This window comes from Notolabrus celidotus, chromosome 24, assembly GCF_009762535.1.
Source record: "Notolabrus celidotus isolate fNotCel1 chromosome 24, fNotCel1.pri, whole genome shotgun sequence".
In the NCBI taxonomy this organism is placed as follows: Eukaryota; Metazoa; Chordata; class Actinopteri; order Labriformes; family Labridae; genus Notolabrus; species Notolabrus celidotus.
The window spans coordinates 3356689-3375579 of record NC_048295.1 but is presented as its reverse complement, the minus strand read 5'-3'; the positions used below and the strand labels follow the sequence as shown (position 1 = coordinate 3375579).

Here is an 18891-nt window from a genome sequence, read left to right as displayed (position 1 = left end):
CCATGCAGATGCTGCCATCTACTGGCCAAAAGGAGACACTGCAGAGGGGATTTTTTAATGCTGGTTTCCATCAATTCAATGTAGTTGATCCTAAATTAGTCTTCCTAAACCCTTTTAAAATATGTGTTTGCCTAACTGCTCTAATTATACACCCCTGCAGTAACTTTACTCCTATATATTTTAAATATTAGATTCTATTTTTATATCTGAATGCTCTCTTAAGTCTCTTCCTGCCCTGTATCATGGTTCTTTTGATGTCTCATGTAAAGCCCTTCATCTTGCCCTGCAGCAAACCTGTATCGATGAACAACCTTGACTCTCTTTTCCTTGCCTTGCCTACTCCAAACAGCTCTCCTGCCTGTTCTCACCTAAAAACACACATATGGAAAGAAAGAAAGGATCTTAGCTCAGCTCATTTCTAAGATTCATATCACGTGGTGCTCATGAGTAAGGAAACAAAAGCATTGTAACAATATCAAACTCATGATCTGCAGTCTGTGCAAGTTTTAATTTCACATTCAAATCTTGCATACTGACAAAAGATGCAACACCTTTAATCTATCAGTTTGATTCTGAACACTGGTCTGTATTTATTTTAATGAACTTGTGATTCACAGCGTTGAAATAAAGGCATATGGATGTGATAAATAAATATACTCTGCAAGTACAAATCGAACAGAGAAGCTATTAATGGCACATTCTTTTGCAATGCGTTCCACTTTAAACCTCTTATTTTCACAGCAATATATACACACAGCTAACGCTACAAAGAGTCGGACATGGACATATAAAAATAAGTCATTACTTTGAGAAACATTGTGATTTCAAAGTTAGAGTTATCCAGGTTAAAATAGACTTTGAATACATGTGTCTAATTTACAAAGAAGCTCAATCAGTTCTTTATTAAATCTATAAAAGCTGTTAGTTCTGCAGAATAGCGCCCCCCTGGTGGCCACACAGAACCACAACTGGACGATTATAAACTCTACAATATAGAATGAGAGCAGAAGAAGTAGGAAAGATTTTTTAAAGTCTGGAAGTTCACAGCAAAATCCATGCTGAGTTTGCTAACATAAGATTGCATCCTATAGTGGTCACACCAGAGAGAGTCCAGCTTTAGCTGCACCCTCCCCTGAAAGTGAATTGTTCTAATTCTAGGTGCATGTTTTTGTTAATCAATTCAACTTCTCCTTTATGAAATTTTTTCTGTCAAAGTTGCAAAGTTTGTATTTAATCCCCTGGAACATGTTGCGCATGTTTGAGCATCTTGCTCAACTGATCACTGCTCCTCAAAATCATTTACACAGAAATTCACAACGTCAGAGATCCTCCGTGCACACTGTACACCGCCCCTCTTTTCCCCAGTGCTCCTCCTCCACCGTGAAAACTTCCAAAATTCTCACTTCTGGCTGACGATGGTGCGTGCGATCAGCTCTTTCATGATCTCGTTGGTGCCTCCGTAGATGGGCTGAATGCGGGAGTCCACAAAGGCCCTGAATGGATGGAGAAAAGTGACATCAGGAACTTGTTAAAACGACTGAAACACCAAAGCAAGCTTCACATTCAACTAATATGTCACAGGTTACATGGATGCCTCTTACTTGGCAATGGGGTATTCCCACATGTAGCCCCACCCTCCATGGAGCTGCAGGCACTGAGTGGCCACCTTGTTCTGGAGGTCAGATGCCCTGGAGAACAGATAACAGGTGATATCACACTGCAGAAATGAGGCCGGTCTTTTTAAAGTGGTGAACATGAGAACTGATTCTTACCAGTACTTGCCCATGGAAGCTGTGCTGGGGTCCAGACGCTTCTCAGCATGGAGCTGAAGGCAGTTATCGAGGAAGGATCGACCCACGCAGATCTCTGTTTTCAGCTCGGCCAGCTTGTGCTGCACAGTCTGAGGAGGAAAATGGATGCTATGATATTTCTCCTCCTAAAGAAGACTGTGACTTCTGCTCCAGTGCATGAAAAGATTTAAATCAACACTTGGAGGGAAAAGACTGACTTAGTTTATGAGCAAACTATGACAACTAAATGAGGCGTTACACAGACCTGCAGGTCAGCGATCGTCTTGCCGAAAGCCTTCCTCTGCGTCACATAGTTCCTGGTTTCCTCAAACATAAACTCAGCGCTCGCTATGGCCATGTCAGCGATCATCAGACGCTCCTACAGACAAAAAAATGATGGTTCCATCAAGTTCACATATTAAATGTGTCCCCTGCGACTCCCAGAGTTTGAAAACGTGTTTGTTAAACAAGAAGAATAGGATCATTGTTTGTACCTGAGGCAGCTCATTCATCAGGTAGTAGAAACCCTTGTTGAGGCCTCCCAAGAGGGCGCTGTCTGGAAGCCGCACATCCTCAAAAAACAGTTCAGCCGTGTCCTGAAAGAGACGGGAGAAGAAAACTGTGAAACCACATAAATAACAGCATCCTCATGTCGTCATTTTGCACAGCAGAAAATAATGTACCTGCGCCTTCAGGCCGATCTTCTCCAGCTTGCGTCCTTTATGGAATCCCTTCATGCCGTCCTCCACCAGGAACAGACTGATGCCGTGCGCCGCCGTCTTCGCCTCACGGTTCGTCACAGCAACCACCACGACAAGGTCCGCCATCCAACCGTTTGTGATGAACACCTGAAGAAGTCACACGAAAAATGAATGAGAGCTCAAGCTGATGTTGAGGTGCGATGTGATGTTTCAACTTGAACAACTCTGCACCTTGTTGCCGTTGAGGATCCAGTCGCTGCCGTCCCTCTTAGCGTTGGTCCTGACACCTTGAAGATCACTGATGAAACAAAAAGAAGGTGAAGGGGTCATTAGGGATACACTTTGCTGATTTCTGCACTGTCATGATTGAAGTTTGAATCCCTAACCTTCCTGCTCCTGGCTCCGTCATTGCAATCGCGCTGATGCACTTCCCAGAAAGCATCTTAGGAATGAAGCGATCGATCTGCTCCTGGCTGCCGTAGTTGACGATGTAAGGCATGACGATCTCAGAGTGCAAGGCGAAACCCGGGCCTGTGCAGTTGGAGTACATCCTGCAAAAAACAAAACCCCATTAACAAAACAAAGCCACTTATAAGTGTTTGATTTGATGTGTGGCTGAGACACTCACTGCTCCTCCCATGTGACCGCAGCAGAAAACAGGTCAGCTCCAATGCCGCCGTGGTGCTCTGGTACCATCACTCCCAGGAGGCCTTGCTCACCGGCTTTCTCCCACACCTCCCTGCTCACCTGGCCGGCCTTCTCCCACCTGGAGAGGAGAAAAGATGGCATAAAATATCCTGTTTGAACACTTCTTTTTGCTGATTGTGGATGTATTCACTCCCTTAGTGTCCATTAAGCATCTCTCAGGGTGTGCTTTAGATTCATTGTGTGCTCTTTGTCTTGTGCTTATGGTTGTTGTGTATCTGTTTGTGCTTGTGAATGCGATTATCATCTCTTTGAGGTAGCTTTGTGTCCATTTGTGGTCTTATTATGTTTCAGATTGAGTCTGTGGTTGTTTCCAGACATGCTTTGTGCCCCTTCTTAAATATCTGTGGTCATTTTTCATGCATTGAGTGGCCATTTGAGTCTCTTGTGTTGGTTTCTAGTCATTTCTGAAATGTTTGGTTCATCAGTAATCCAACTCACTCCTTGTGATGTGGAACCACTTCCTCCAGAAAGAAGCGCCTCACACTCTCTCTGAGGAGATCGTGGTCCTCGTTGAAGATCCGGCGGGTCCCGAAGTCCATCATGGACCTGGCGCTGGAGGTTTCTGGACGTGCCGGGGGGACATGCTCTCCTGAGGGCTGGGCCTGGCTGTGCAAGGATCTAAGAGAGACAGGAGGAATTAGGTCAAGCTACTGTGGTCCTTTGAGAAGCCTGATTGAGAGAAATGACAAAGAGACTCACTTTGAAAAGAAGAAGGCGATTAAAGGCACATTTTTAGACTCTAACCTTCTGTTTGTTGACTGATGTTGACTTACGGCACTTGCATTCATAACAGGAGTACTCTTATGTAAAAGTGGAGGTGTTTGTCTTAGGTTTTGTAAGTCTGAAACATAGTAGGTAAGGTAAATACCCTTAGGGACCTTGTCAACACACCTTACACAATTCCTTCCTTCATTGTGTTACATGTATAAAGTTTTTATAGCAGTTTGGCCCCTCAGAGGAGGACAGTGTGCCAAAGGTCAACTAGGGTTAGCTGGTCGTTGAGTACAATGATAAACAGGTAATATGTCTTAAAGAAAGGTGAGCTAACTTGGCTGATTACTCAATCTAACTAAACCAAAACATGCATAACATTCAAACTGAATACTTCCCTTGTTGTATGTCACACATTCCTGCATTCCACGCGACATATGACTTCAAAAAACATGAATAAATCTCTGTATTTTACCTCGCAGCAGCTGCAGAAAGCACCTGTCCACGTCCAAAGACATTCCTCAGCCCCAAAAGTCCAGTTTTGATCATTGTTTCAGAGAGAAATGGAGACAAAGTAGCAAGGAGACTGAAACACACAAACAGGACAAAGATCCTCTGAGGAAAAAGGATGTGGAGATGGGTTACTTGGTACCTAAATCTGTAGCTCCTCCTTCCAGGTACTTAGACCCAGAGGTGGACTAAGTACACACCTTCATTAGTTATGAGCCTCCAGGTCAAATATTACTCCAATACAAGTGAAAGTTGCTCTGTCAGGTTATTATTTGAGTTATTTGACCTGGAGTATCTTTACTTTACCTTAAGCAACTAATAAAACTGTGTACTTTTTCCACCACTGCTTAAACCATAAAGTTACATAACATCAAAAATACTCACCTTCAGTAAACACATGTCTAATAAGTGCTTGAGTTAATATTTAAATGTAATTACATCTCTATTTCAGAGAAAATCTACAATAAACTCTCAGAAAGTCTCGTCCAAGAAAAAAGCAGCAGAGTGAGACATCATGCAAACGTTTCTTCTTCTACGTTTGAATTAATTCTAGTCTTGCTCTCTAGTGACACCACGTGGTGAAACTCAGGTATTGCAGCACAAGATGCACAGAAATACCTGAGCACAGTCACATTAAGTCCAGCTTTCAACAGATAGCTTAAAAAATCAGGCACTAAAATCACCATGTGTCTAAACAGGACAAATATAAAACCCTAAGGATATATAAAGGTACAACAGCATGTATTCAGGAACTTACCTGGGTCATATTTGATGTGAATTGTTCCTGTAGTGTTGTGCAACCCTGCAGAGTGTGGGTGTGGCAGACAATCAGGTGCCAATGCAGGTGTGTTGGACTGATTAATGTTGATGACTTGATAACAGATTGCAAATTAAAACCACATGAATTGTTTCTTGCTTTTCTCTGGAGTGTTCTGAAAAAGGAACAGGGTGTACTCTGATGGTGTTCTCATTGCACCACAAGAGGGAAGTCTCTTTTCACATTACAGGCTACTGTTTGAGGTTGCAAGAGTCCTGTGTATGCATGGCAGAATTCCTCCTGCAGCTCATCCACATAGCCACTGATGAGCAAGGGTTGCAGAAAGTGAAGGATTAATGAAGATATAGGTTCTCCAATATCAACCGAAGCATGTCTCCATACATCCTTTTAATATATGAGCAATAAGAGGCACAAAAGACAGCATTATGCATAATTTGATGTCAAACACACTTGGGTTACATTTTTTTTTAAATGTAGGGACCCCTTGAGTTAGGTTTTCTGTCATGAAAATATATATGTGTCACTTTAGATTGGCATCACCTGCATTATAATCAATTTAGACACAATATATGCCCTTAAGCAGATCCTAGAAGGCACCAATTACATCATTAAACACAAGACGCAGCAGTGAAAGATGGAGGTTAATCTCTATTCTATGGTGTTTTCTTCCGTCTATCATCAGGAGCCAGTGTTATAAGGATATTAAATTTTTTTCCAAGTTATATTTATGATTAAGTTTCACACTTTAATGCTACACAGTGCACTTTCGCAGAGTTGCAGCTGACCCTGCAACAGATAAGATTAATTATGTGTTTAAAGGTCACACAGAATACCTATTTAAGAGCTGTATAGTGCATCATCGGACACCTACCCTCCTGCAGCATTACATGCATTCACAAATACATAAACTAAATGATCAATTTTCTTTCTAATGGTTTCATAAAGAGGCATCCTTGTTAATTTCAGTCTGTTTCATAACCAGTCAAAACCGCCTCACAGGAGCTTTAATATTCTACATTCAGCATCTGTATTAAAGTGTTTCTACGGTTGTTTGTGAACAATGAGAGATCAAGAACCAACTCAGGTGGGATGTACGTTGGAAAAGTTTATTCTGACATGAACAGAGTGACAATAAATAAAACTTGTCAGGGAAGTGGGAGACGTTTGGCGGTCTATCCACAAACTTTCTCCAGCACCTTTGGCATTGCTGGGCCAGTGATGGCGTGACTGAATGAGGTGGCGGTGGGAAGGTTAGGGATCTACCCTCACTTGATGAGCGGTCACCCCTTCTCCCCCGTTCCTCACCTCATGCGGGAAGTGGAGACGTGCCCCGGGGGTGGGGGGGAGTTGAGGCCGAGTGATGGGGGTCTACATTGGAGAGATGGCGTTGTCCCGAGATAGAGGAGGGTTTGAGACGAATAGAAAGGAAAACAAAATAAAACAACAAGATGGGTTTGCGTCAACATCCCTTGTACATAGTCCTTGTCTTTCCTTGGTTGGTCTTTGACAACAGCGTCGATGTCCTGAACACTGTCGGCTGTCTGTAGGTGAGCTACAGTTTCTTCAGCACTCTTCCTGCTGGCCTCTTACACAGACATGATGTGCTTGACGAAAGCTGGAGGGAAACAAAGATAACATGTTCAAATATAAGAAAGAAATAACTTCACAAAGAAAAGAGAAAGGCAAAGGAAGAAGTGAAGACTCACCCTCATAGTGCACACTGCCGTTCTCGTCCTCCTGGCCGGCCATGAGGGCTTCAATCTCGGGCTCAGTCATCTTCTCTCCTGTGGATTCACGAGTGTCCATGTCAGGAGGTGTATTTCACTCACATGCTAGCATACTCTGCATGCTAAGCAAGCTATATTTGTGCGCCTCTATATTTGGGGAAGGTGACTTGAGACTCACCCAGGGTGGAAAGCACAATACGCAGCTCAGCGCCCATGACTGTGCCGTTGCCCTCCTTGTCGAAGACGCGGAGACCCTCAACGTAGTCATCGTAGGAGCCCTTGGGGATGGCGTCGACCTCCTTCAGCATGGGCAGGAAAGCCTCGAAGTTGAGCCTCTTGTTGGCCATGTCTGTGGGCACGGTTTTTACAGATTCAAATACAGCCTAGCTATAAACGCCATCTACATGCAAGAACGTAGACTCGGAGTTCTTTTTGACATTCTAGCTTCAAGGTTTGCTAACTTGAGGAACCTTTTCTGGTGTTTCAGAATTTCTTTTAACCTGTTGAAGCTTTCATGTGATACTCTGGCGCAACAAAGGACAGTGTTGGACAGTTTTTACAGTACACACATTTTACTATAACCTTGCTTGGGCTATTTTGTCTTCACAGTGTGTAAAATGTGAAGGTAGACTGATGGCTGACCACATTTTGGCGGCATTGTAAAACCATTTTGACTGACTTCCACATAAAAACAGACTCAGGGTTCTTACTGTCTTGCTTAGCCTGAGAATTCAGGACTCTCTTCTTGTGCTTCTACTTTATAAAATCATTTTTCTACAGCTTATAACTGCCCCGTAGCGTTGTCTTTGTCTGGACATTGCGTGTTTGCATCGGGGGTCCTACCATCAGCGGATGGGCTGCCCAGAATCTTGACAACGTCCTTGTTGGTGGGGTTCTGGCCCAGAGCACGCATGATATCAGCCACCTGGTTGAAGGCCACCTGGCTGTCACCGACTCTGTCAAAGAGACCGAAAGCCTCCTTGAAGTCTGGTTGGGAAGAAGAGAAGCGAGAGAACTTTGTGAGTTACAACAGACGGGCAGATATCGCTTGGAAAAACAATTTAACAGAGTCATAAAAAGTGTTCTAGGCTCCACACGCTCAAGAGAGTTAGAGGTCATGTTGAGACAAGGTACTTTGGAAAAAGACCTTAGTACAGTCACAACTGGAGAGGAAAGAATCCCTTTCATGCTGCCATCAAGAAGTTATATTTGGTATCCGGTTTGACACCAGTGCTAGCAGAACATTTTGGGGTTTTATATTCTCTCTATATCAGGGATCTTAGTCAGCTAAGAAAGCCATGTGCTGGAGGATCAGAGTCAGCAGAAGCCACATACTTCTGTCATTGTTCCCGGCTCACTGGGGGCGACAGCTGAACCCAAGCAGCAGCGTAGAGGAAGGTAGAGACTGGGGCCTGAACAAGGGTCTCTGTATCCTACCAGGGGAGCCGCCTCAAAGTGACCTTTTTGATGGATTACTGCTCTGGTGTGGCTTCCGAACAGCAGGAGCAGCTGTACCCCCCCACCCCCACCCCCACCCAGTCCTGCCTCCACTTGCATTGGGGAGGAATTTAAGGGTGCAAGCTGATACACCCCGGACAGAGTAACCCCTGCCATATAGAGGCATGACAGCGTGGCCCTGGGTGAGTTAAACATAAGAATGCTGACCGCGACGTAATCAAAACTGGGTCCTGCACTGTAGACTGTAAGTGACTCTTGTAGCTGTCCAAGAACTCGCAGAAGTGGCATTTTTTACATTTGTGGGTGCTTTTATGGCAGATTTTTACAAACATACTCTCCTGGGAAATCATGACTAGCTTTTATCTGCAGCTCTAACACACCAGGTTGGGACATATTGAAATACAGGTCTTCAAAATTGGCGTGTGTCACAACAAAGTTTATCTATCCCTGCTCAGGACAAGCCTAAAAATGGTGCACCAATTAGAAGACCAACACAGATGTGTCAAACAATCACAGATTAAGCTTTGTGGAGGACTCTGCATGGTTTGGGTTTCCAATCTACAACCCAAAGGACGAGCAAAACAAACGTCCTCTACTGAAAACACAGTCCACTTATAGAGGACACGTCTTTTCACAGTGAACAAAAGCCTCAGCGATGAAGCTCAGGGATTACATTTTGGACGCATCTTAAACCTTGACCCGGCAATTTACACCTCAGCTCTGCAAGAGCTGCAAGACAAGGCTAGGTCGGCTTAGAATAGACATTTCTCAAATCCTTCACGACAGCTGCACAAGACCGTGGCACAGCATGTCCAAGGGGCGGGAGGATCTTGAGTCTGAAGCTATCTTCATCCCCTACTTCCACCTTTTAGTGTTTCATGTGGACTAACGGTTTAACTCTGTGATCTGTTTGTTTTAGTGGGAGCACTGTGGGAGAGTTTCTTGCAGGAAAACAGGAGTGGGATGGCAGCAGAAAGGGGATTCTTTACATGCTGAGATATTTGAAAGGGGTTATGATTAATTGTGATGTTTCTCAACTTACCCTCAATCTGGTCCGCTGAGAACTCAGTCTGTCACGTGGAAACACACAAGAACACACATATAGACACACAAATTGCACATTCACAAACACAGACACACACAGAACACAGAGAGATGAATAAAAAACACATGAGTGATGAGAAATGAAACACAGACAGAATACAGATCCTGCAGAATGTCTTCAAATGTTCAATAATTTAAAAGTTTTGTTGCTGTAAATGTTCCAAAGCTGCACCAATTGGATGTAATTAAATGCAACATCATGTTTTTACATATGTGGCGACACATGCAGCCATCATAAAACAGTGATTGTCAATGTAACACTCCTTAAACATGCTTTTTAAACATTGGAAGTTATGAGTTAGTTGGTTTCAGTGTTGCCAACAAATGGCAACTTTCGAGATATATATCCAAACATCCAAATAAGCCGAAAAAAGTAACTCCACCGGTAACCGCCCCCCCAAGAGGTCCAAAAACACACAACTTTGTACACACCATTTTGGAGAGTTGGCACTGGAGGAAAGAGAGAAGAAGAGAAGCTTGACTCCCGAGACAGAGTGGTCCTGAGCCATGGTTGGAGCCCCCTTCTTATTTATCCCGGGCATGTGATGTCACGTATGCTAATGAGGCGGATCAGATGACACGTTGGAACATCTTTAACTTTCTTAGGGCAAACGGAAAGGAGAGCTGCGCGCCATCGGAGCTGTGGGAGTAGGCCTTTAGAAGGGGACGGGGCTAAATTTAGACTGAGGACTAACTGTGTCAAGACTGTGAGCTCAGTCTTAAGATTTAAAACTCATTCTGAACTCACTCCCATTAACGAAAGTACGCTTAATTGATTTGATTTTAAAGGGTCCGGTTCAAGGCGGAGGGGCATGGTTGCAGTAGCAGAGAAAATGCAGAAACTCAGCTACCTAGTGTCCCGCTTCAGAGGGGCTCCAATCCCAGAGAGATCATTTACAAGCTGGTATTTTTAAACCCTGCTCCTCCTCTTATGGTTAAATAACAGCGGAGCAAAATCAGCCTGAAAGTTGGTTCCGGTCAGATATGTGAATGAGAAGTCCTCGGCTTAGTCAAGATCTGAACTTCAGGAGGATTCTGGCGACTTCTTGAAGGACAGGTCCTGAAAACTTAACCTGAGCAGTGTAATGAACACCTCACCTTAAAATAAATCAGTGACTTTTACACCTTCAGTATGAAGCTGGATTTAAAGAGAGTTAATGGGGGTGAAATTAGGGGTGGAAAATGATTTTAATACGTCATATTGTGCAGAGTTTAAGACTCAGCTGAGCACTCAATAGAGGTTTAATGACCGGAGCACCGCGCTGCTTCACTAACCTTTCTGTCTCCATCAGAGCTCTCCATGGTGCTGATAGCAGCGTGGATAAAGGGTGCATTATTAAAGCAGTACATGCATAAAAAACAGAACTGCAACACCATCACACACACATTCAGAGGCGTGCAGAAGAAAGACACTGCACGTTTATTTCAGTTTGGTTTTAATTGACCGTACTGTGGAGCTGATGGATGTGATGCATTATGAGTATGACCATCAAAAACATGTCTCATTACAAATGATTCTATGCACAACAACTCCACTCTTCTTCTTCGTCTTCTGCAAAGCGATTTAAAGGTGCATCTCGTACATTTATTACAGCACCAAGTACAAGGAGAAAGACTGGGAATGACATCCAGACTCTGTCAGTCAACGAGATATCCTTCAGGGGGAGGTAAAAGTCTTTCTTCCTTCACCTCCCCTGTCTTTCTTTGTCTTTCCCTTCTTCTGAAACTGCTCCTTTTTATGTCTCTGGACCATATGCTGGATTTTTATCTGCACTGAATGTTTGGGATGCAGTCTGCGTCACAAATATCACTGCAGTGAATGATTAGTTCCCACACAGAGGCCTCCTCGTACGCAGTGAAGAACTGTTTCAGCATGTATTTTTAAAAATGTGAAGGCTGCTGATATTGCCTGATATTGAGCAGAGATTTTTTTTACTGTGTTCTTTGCACTTAACAACGTTCTCTGATGTCTTTTAAGGAACAAAAATTAAGAAAATATGTCAAAAGATTAAGTGTTTATATTTTTAAAGTATCTTTTGTGTCCTTTTGTTTCCATTGATTTTAAATCACAGCTGAGAGGAGGATCATCACAAATCACACGGACAAACTCCAGGATTATATAATCGCCTTGTAGCGTGAATAGCTGCTGTTTGCATGCATCCAAGGCTCAGTCTGTCTTGTCATCAGCTTTGTAACACACAGCAGTAATGTTTGAGTGCAGAGGTAAAGCCCTGGAGGACATTTGTGAGACTGGAGACCACACCCCAAAGCTCTATTTTTACTCCCATTCCTGCCTGAGGTGTTGGGTTTCTCCTACGCTTGAGAGATGGGGGGTGGAGAAAAACCGATGAACGCCCCTGCTTTCTCAAGACTCTGCTACAGTAGCTACACCCCCTCTCACTCTGTAGCGTTTGCAAACCAAGCCCTCCCCCTCTCTCCCCTCAGCTGGCGTCAGGTCATAGAGACGCATGGACCAGGGGCTTAAAAAAGAGCCGTGGCATTGTGTCGCCGCTTGCTTTCAGAGGGGGTTACGTGAGCCTTATTTGGAATCGAGACCAGAGTGGTCGAGCCAAGTGGCCCCGTGGAGGGCTGGACGGAGGATTTTGAGTCACTTGATGGTGTAATATTTGGCTGCGGTTGCAAGCTTGAGGCAGAAATAGAGCATGTTTAGCAGCAAATGTGGACTTCGGCTGCATTTTCAACAACGTGACGCCAAATCCGATCAAATTAGAGATAGTCTTTAAATTTGTGTCTCTGAAATTTAGTGTGAAATACAAATTGAGGGAGTTTCAATGTGATTCTATCCCTGCTGACCGACCTAATGTGCCTAATTGCCCCCGTGGAAGTCAGACTTTCATCCACAGCTCTCCAGCTCTCTGCTGCCCCCCTGTGGCTCTTCTGTGTAACTGCATAAAAACGCCCAAACAAGAGGAACAGCTGTACAAAGACTCATGATTTATTGCTCAGACAGTGCAAAGGACGGGCCACAGTTTACACTCAGGGGTTGATCCCTTAACACATGACAGAGCTTGTACTGTAGTATTTTTAGTGCATTGTATCGAGCTTTGCTGTTGACCTTTCTCATAAAGAAACATAATAGCAAACTAAAGCGCCCATTTCAATAAAGTCAGAGACGATATAAACGTTTTAAGTGCTAAAAGAATCACAGTTCTGTCTCCTCGCAGCCTTGAACTGGAGGTCAATGTTTTCTTTTTGTTTGAATCTGCTTAAACGTCACAAGCTGAGCGATAGCTGGAGTTAGATGTATACACAAAAAAAAAGCTAGAGCAGCTCTCATTCTTCAAAACACCTTTTTGAAATAGTTGAAATGTAATCGTAGGATTCATAGTTAATAACGTGTAAAGTTACAGAACAGAGAGCAGGAAAGATATGGCACAACATCCAAAGCCAGAGTCACAGTCAGTCCCCAGAGTTTCCTCTTGTTGTCTTCTTGTAACGATCGTGCAGTGTGTGTTAGACGAGTACCTGTGACGACTTTTTTTTACACTTCAAAAGCGGGGAACCTCGCTTTCATCGGCTGAAGGATGTCGGCCAAGAAGTAGATGGTGCCCGCCATGCCTGTGAGGACAGAGAGGACCTTAAGAGTGATGCTTTGGAGGCTTTTTATTTGACTGGTGACACTTTAAATCATCCAACAGCTCCAGCTTTAATCTTAATGAAGATAATGTAAGTCTGCACAGGTGAGTGAATATCTTTGATTACTTGTGCTGACTGGAAAGCTCCTACAGTGGACACATCAGAGCTGACACATAAATCTCCTTGAGCATGTTTGTCATGTGATTACCTTCAAAAAGAGAGTACGGAGTGTCTGGTGTTCTGCATCCATGCTTGCCGTAGTTCATGCACCAGTCTGCAAACTGCAGAGAGACAAAGAGAAGCACAGAGTGAGCTTGTTTCATAATAACACGTCTGTCACAGTGAACTTTATTTAAGCCATCCCAGGAGAACAGCGAGCAATGTCAACAACGGCTAAAAATTGCGCTCGGCTCGGTGAAATCCGAGCATCTGTCGAGGTCTCACATTAGGACCACAATGTTGCTCTGATGCCGGGTAACAGAGCCCAGGCGAGACATCTGAGGAGTCTGTTTCCATCCGCTATGAATAGATTCATATTAATGAAAGGTACACGTGGGACCGCTGCCACCTGGAGTGGATCCAAGGAGGGGCTGCTCTGATGGCTTCTGTGTCTACAATCAGTTTTGATTTAAGTTTGGCAAGAGGCAGACTCTGCTGAGGCTGGTTAAGATTTCAAAACAAGTGTGAAAACAAAGCAGGATGTTTTCTGTGAGTTTGTATCTTAAAAGGAAATAAATAAATGTTTACTAATTCCTGAAAAACATCAAGTTAAGGATACAAACTTCCTCAGTGTCAAACTGCAGAGCCACTAATGAATACCTGCTGTGTTTAGTCACTCACTGGCTGCTGCACTGTGTGAATAATGAGCATGTATTACATCGTGATGTCACTCTCACCATGCAGGCTCTGAAGAGGTGTTTGGGGTCCTGCGTGTGCCGGTACAGAGCCAGGAAGGTGTAGGCGTTTCCTGCCGCACCGTGACACAAGCCGTAGCCTTTTTTCAGCAAGCCGTAGCGCCAGACCACCTCGCCGCACTGCAGGGCGTCAGACAGGTACTGAGCCTCTCCAAAGATCTGAGGACGGGAGGAAGAGGAGAAGAGTTTCAGCAAAAAGCAAATACATTGGTTGAAAGTTGAAGATGCAACAGTGTAATTAAGTGAAAGTATAATTGAGGTGATGTGCATGATAGACAAAAACATCAAGTGTAAGAACAAAGCTGTTTCTGCAACAATGCCCTTTAATTCCAGGAAAGACAGGCACAAAGAAAGCCGCAAGGTCTTTGTTAATCCTTCGTGACGTATTTGACATTTCAAGCAGCACAACGTAAACAAACCATGACGTGATGTCACCACTAGAGGGCACTGTGACTCTACAAATGAACCCTAAAGTTCAGGAACACATCAAGGATCCAAAGTGAAGAGTTCAAGAAGTCATCTTCCCCAGTTTACCTTGTGTGCCTGCAGCAGCATGTACACCACCCCGGGGGATCCGTGGCACCAGTGCACCAGCAGGTCCCGGTCGTCTCCCATGCAGGGTGGGTAGTTTCCAGTTGGGAACTTGAGGCGGCAGACGTGGTCCACGCTGGGTTTCACCAGCCTGTGAACCCAGTCCTCGGCATGGACGAAACCCGGCTGTGAGGAGGACAATGACGCAAGTTTAACAGAGGATGACGAAGATAGTTTCATATTAAAAAGCTGCAAAAAGGAGACTCAGGCTGCTTCCAGGAAACAGAGAGATGTTTTACCTGCATGAGGAAGTAGTAGATTCCTGCCAGGCCGTGTGCAGCGCCAACATACTGCTCCTGGTACCACTCGTACATCAGCGGGCTCTGGTTCTGGACCCTGAACCTCCTGCTTAGGTTTTCCCCGGACGCCAGAACGGCTTCGCTGATCTGAGGAGGGACAGGTCACACATAAAGCCTCAAAAACACAGTCTGTAGGATTGTGAGGAATCAATAGAGACGTAGGACTGCAAGTGGACATGGTTAAGCAGAGGAGCGAGAAAATGAGCGCCCAATAGCTTATCAAGATTATAATTATCCTGCAGCACCTTAATTTGATGTTGCTTTGAGGTGCAGTGTACTTATAAGAAGATGATCCTGTTTCTGTCCCACCTGCTGGATGTACTGCAGCGGGATCCTGTCCTGCCCCAGCTGCTGGTTGATGAAGACGAGGGCGTAAAGATAACCCATCCTCCCGTAAAGCATCTCATCGGGGAGCCCGCCTGCGCCTTTCACTACAGAGGGGTGATACTGCAGCAGTCTGTGTGAGAGAGAGAGGGGGCACAAGGTTACAATCACAAACTGAAGAGATGTGAAGGAATCAGACTCTCAGAGTGAGGACAACAACAAACAACAAACACTGACCTGTTGATGCACTCGTCGCTCTCTTGCGCCCTCTGCAGGCGATAGAAGACCACAGCAGCCACAGCCAGAGGCCCAGCATCCCCACAAAGGAAGGTGACATCATGACGTCTGGTCAAACACTTCAGGCTGTGGCTGACGTACTCCAAGGCTCTCTGAAGGAAGGAGGGGTCCCCGAATATATTGTGGAGGTGCAAGTAGAGCAGAGCTATGCCTGTGGAGAGAAGCATCAGCATTGTTTGAAAATTCAGCGTGCAGTAACCTGAAGCACAGCTGCATGTTTTAGTACGGATACTCGAAGAAGCATATAGACTGGAATGAAAATATTGTGAAAACAACATATATTGACTTCTATTTATTGTTTTTATGGAGCAAAATACCCTGATGTGTTCCAGAACCTTAAAGGTCACTATAACCACTCCATCTCTCTCTTATTCTCCTCTATCCCTCTGTCCAGACCCAACTCGGTTGAAGCATGATGGCATGATTCTGCACGAGGTTTCTGCCTGTTAAAAGGAAGTTTTTCCTCGCCACTGTAACTGGCTAAATATTGCAAGGTGCAATGCTCATGTTGGATTAAGGTGGGGTCAGACTGAGTCTGATCCTGTCTTGGTGTTGGGTCTGTGTTCATAATTTGACATAGAGTGGTCTAGACCTGGTCTGTTTGTAAAAGAGTCTTAAGATAAGGTTTGTTGTGATTTGGCGTTATGCAAATAAAGGTTGATTGATTGATTGAAAGGTCATTATTTTCTAAATGTGATGGTCATCTGTAATATCTGCAGGCTAAGAAGTGTGACACCTACATGTGCACAGCCTTCCTCCTTGACATGTTGTTGCTGCTCATTCAGGTTAGTGTGTTTCCTTGCAATGGACCATATGCTGTCACTGATGTCAGATGTTGTATTAGATGTGCAATGGTGCATTCATCACCTGCCCAGCCGGTGTAACTGGTGCAATTTCTGGGGTCAGCCGACTTCAGTCCATTCTCCATGACAGCCAGAAGCTCACTGACCTTACTGCTGAGCCTCTGAGCAAACTCCAATGTGAGCTGAGGGTGCAAAAAATAAATAAATAAATAAATAAATCAACATCAGGAAAGTTCCACGACACACACATGCGTCCACTTGCAATATGCATGTTTCACTTACCTTCCCGTGACCGTCGAACAGAGCCTGTGTGGACGCAGGGTTCCCATCATAGTCATGATAAGGATTCCTCAACGCTCTTGTGTCCATCTTTTCAACAGCTTCACTGCTGCACTGCGATTAATCTGGGTCACATAGGAAAGAGTGTACAAGGATGTTAGGTAATATAAGGCGCTGGAGCATGATGCACACAAAGGGGATGCATGAGGAGATCATTCAGAGACATTATACGCTCCTCTGCAGGGACACACACCCCCTCACTTTAAGTATTGACAGCCTTAGCTCGCTGCAGAGCTACAATAGCTTAGCTGCAGAGCTCAAGCTAACGGCTAACGACTGTTGATGCTCCTACTATCACCAAATGAGACATCAGAGACTTCATTCATAAATTTCACACACAAATGAAAGATTGTGCACGAGCCTGGACATGTAAACACGCACATTTACCTCTAGAAGAGCTGCTCTGGGGATGGGAACTCCTCGTCGATGTAATTATCTATAAGTAACGTAGCATCAGCTGGCACGCTGCTGCCCCCTAGTGGTTCGGAGGTGGTACTGCAAGCTCCACATGAAATGATGAAATTCAGCAGGAGGAGCTAAAAGAAGGCTCCCACAAAAACACTGGAAATAGTAGTTGGTGAAATTAAAATATTTTACAGAATAGAATTAACACATACTCCTGACTAAACAAAAAAAATCAGCAAAATACAATTAATTTAAAAAGTATTTTGAAGGTAAAAAAATAATTACAATGCATGACTGATTTATTCAATATTCAAGATTCAAGAAAGTTTTATTGCCAAGTGAGCTTGCACACACAAGGAATTTGACGTGGTGATTGGAACACTGGTGCTTAACAACAAGAGAGTAAGGAAACAACAAGACAGTAAGGACACAACAAGACAGTAAGGACACACCAAGACAGTAAGGACACACCAAGACAGTAAGGCCACAACAAGACAGTAAGGCCACAACAAGACAGTAAGGACACAGTTAGGACACAACAAGACAGTAAGGACACAACAAGACAGTAAGGACACAACAAGACAGTAAGGACACAACAACACAGTAAGGACACAACAACACAGTAAGGACACAACAACACAGTAAGGACACAACAACACAGTAAGGACACAACAACACAGTAAGGACACAACAAGACAGTAAGGACACAACAAGACAGTAAGGACACAACTAGACAGTAAGGACACAACAAGACAGTAAGGACACACCAAGACAGTAAGGACACAACAAGACAGTAAGGACACAACAAGACAGTAAGGACACAACAACACAGTAAGGACACAACAAGACAGTAAGGCCACAACAAGACAGTAAGGACACAGTAAGGACACAACAAGACAATAAGGACACACCAAGACAGTAAGGACACAACAACACAGTAAGGACACAACAAGACAGTAAGGACACAACAAGACAGTAAGGACACACCAAGACAGTAAGGACACAACAAGACAGTAAGGACACAACAAGACAGTAAGGACACAACAAGACAGTAAGGACACAACAAGACAGTAAGGACACAACTAGACAGTAAGAACACAACAAGACAGTAAGGACACAACAACACAGTAAGGACACAACAAGACAGTAAGGACACAACAAGACAGTAAGGACACAACAAGACATTAAGGACACAACAAGACAGTAAGGACACAACAAGACAGTAAGGAAACAACAAGACAGTAAGTTAGTAAAGTTAGTGAGCTTTTAACTGTAACATGAGTCATACAGTGTTGATCCATGCTCTGGTACACACATTAGGATCATTTAAAGAGGTGTGTATAGACATAGACACAGATTGGTCCTATATGAGCCCTGTGTCATATACTGTGTGTCTAATCTTAGTCATGAGCATTTCCTCCGCTGTCAGGTGTGATGCTAATGACTAGTAAACAAATACACAAGCGTAAATTCATGATCACAGAGCGGAGGATCATTTATACACACTTGTACCATGGAAACATCATGTGTCACCAATCTGCCGCTGACCTTCTGCAAAGCCCCCAAACAACGTGTCATTCCTGTGGATGGTGATGATAATTGGTGTAGTCGTGAAGAACATGGGGCCGGTATTGATTGGCACACTGCCGCGTCTCCCTGCTGGTGTTCCACTTCCTCACTCATAGCAGAGATAGGAGCTGCAGCAGCCCTGTAATCTCCTCGTTTTTGACTGTTCTGCTCCTGTGAACGGCTCAATAAAGAGAAGGAGTATTACAGTGTTGTGGCAGCAAGACATCTCACATTGACAAACCAGAGTGCAATGGGATACATCCTCT

General features: G+C 44.2%; 3 protein-coding genes across 4 annotated transcripts; all 3 read right to left on the bottom strand.

The window, feature by feature from the left end:
- Positions 1–349: 349 nt before the first annotated feature.
- acadl (acyl-CoA dehydrogenase long chain) lies at positions 350–5049 on the bottom strand. Its single transcript, XM_034677668.1, has 13 exons — positions 4805–5049; positions 4386–4525; positions 3638–3817; positions 3120–3257; positions 2878–3042; positions 2723–2789; positions 2474–2638; positions 2285–2386; positions 2056–2169; positions 1773–1900; positions 1602–1688; positions 1404–1493; positions 350–368 (listed from the first exon to the last, which is right to left on the bottom strand). Exons 1-13 carry the CDS (start codon positions 4817–4819, stop codon positions 365–367), a joined length of 1395 nt encoding a protein of 464 aa, XP_034533559.1. The 5' UTR covers positions 4820–5049; the 3' UTR covers positions 350–364.
- Positions 5050–6283: 1234 nt separating this feature from the next.
- Positions 6284–12310, bottom strand: mylz3 (myosin, light polypeptide 3, skeletal muscle). The gene is made up of 6 exons (XM_034677303.1): positions 9920–12310; positions 9426–9453; positions 7769–7912; positions 7104–7274; positions 6905–6982; positions 6284–6813 (listed from the first exon to the last, which is right to left on the bottom strand). Exons 1-6 carry the CDS (start codon positions 9920–9922, stop codon positions 6785–6787), a joined length of 453 nt encoding a protein of 150 aa, XP_034533194.1. The 5' UTR covers positions 9923–12310; the 3' UTR covers positions 6284–6784.
- A 109-nt stretch (positions 12311–12419) lies between these two features.
- On the bottom strand, positions 12420–17161 carry lancl1 (LanC antibiotic synthetase component C-like 1 (bacterial)). 2 transcript variants are annotated; one of them, XM_034677301.1, is made up of 10 exons: positions 17039–17161; positions 16595–16716; positions 16377–16494; positions 15450–15660; positions 15198–15345; positions 14829–14975; positions 14533–14715; positions 13981–14157; positions 13293–13365; positions 12420–13066 (listed from the first exon to the last, which is right to left on the bottom strand). In XM_034677301.1, the coding sequence occupies exons 2-10, from the start codon at positions 16679–16681 to the stop codon at positions 12990–12992; spliced, it is 1221 nt and encodes a 406-aa protein (XP_034533192.1). In that variant the 5' UTR covers positions 16682–16716; positions 17039–17161; the 3' UTR covers positions 12420–12989. The 2 variants fall into 2 exon arrangements, with proteins under 2 accessions (XP_034533192.1, XP_034533193.1); XM_034677302.1 differs by having other exon boundaries at positions 17033–17134.
- Positions 17162–18891: the final 1730 nt, after the last annotated feature.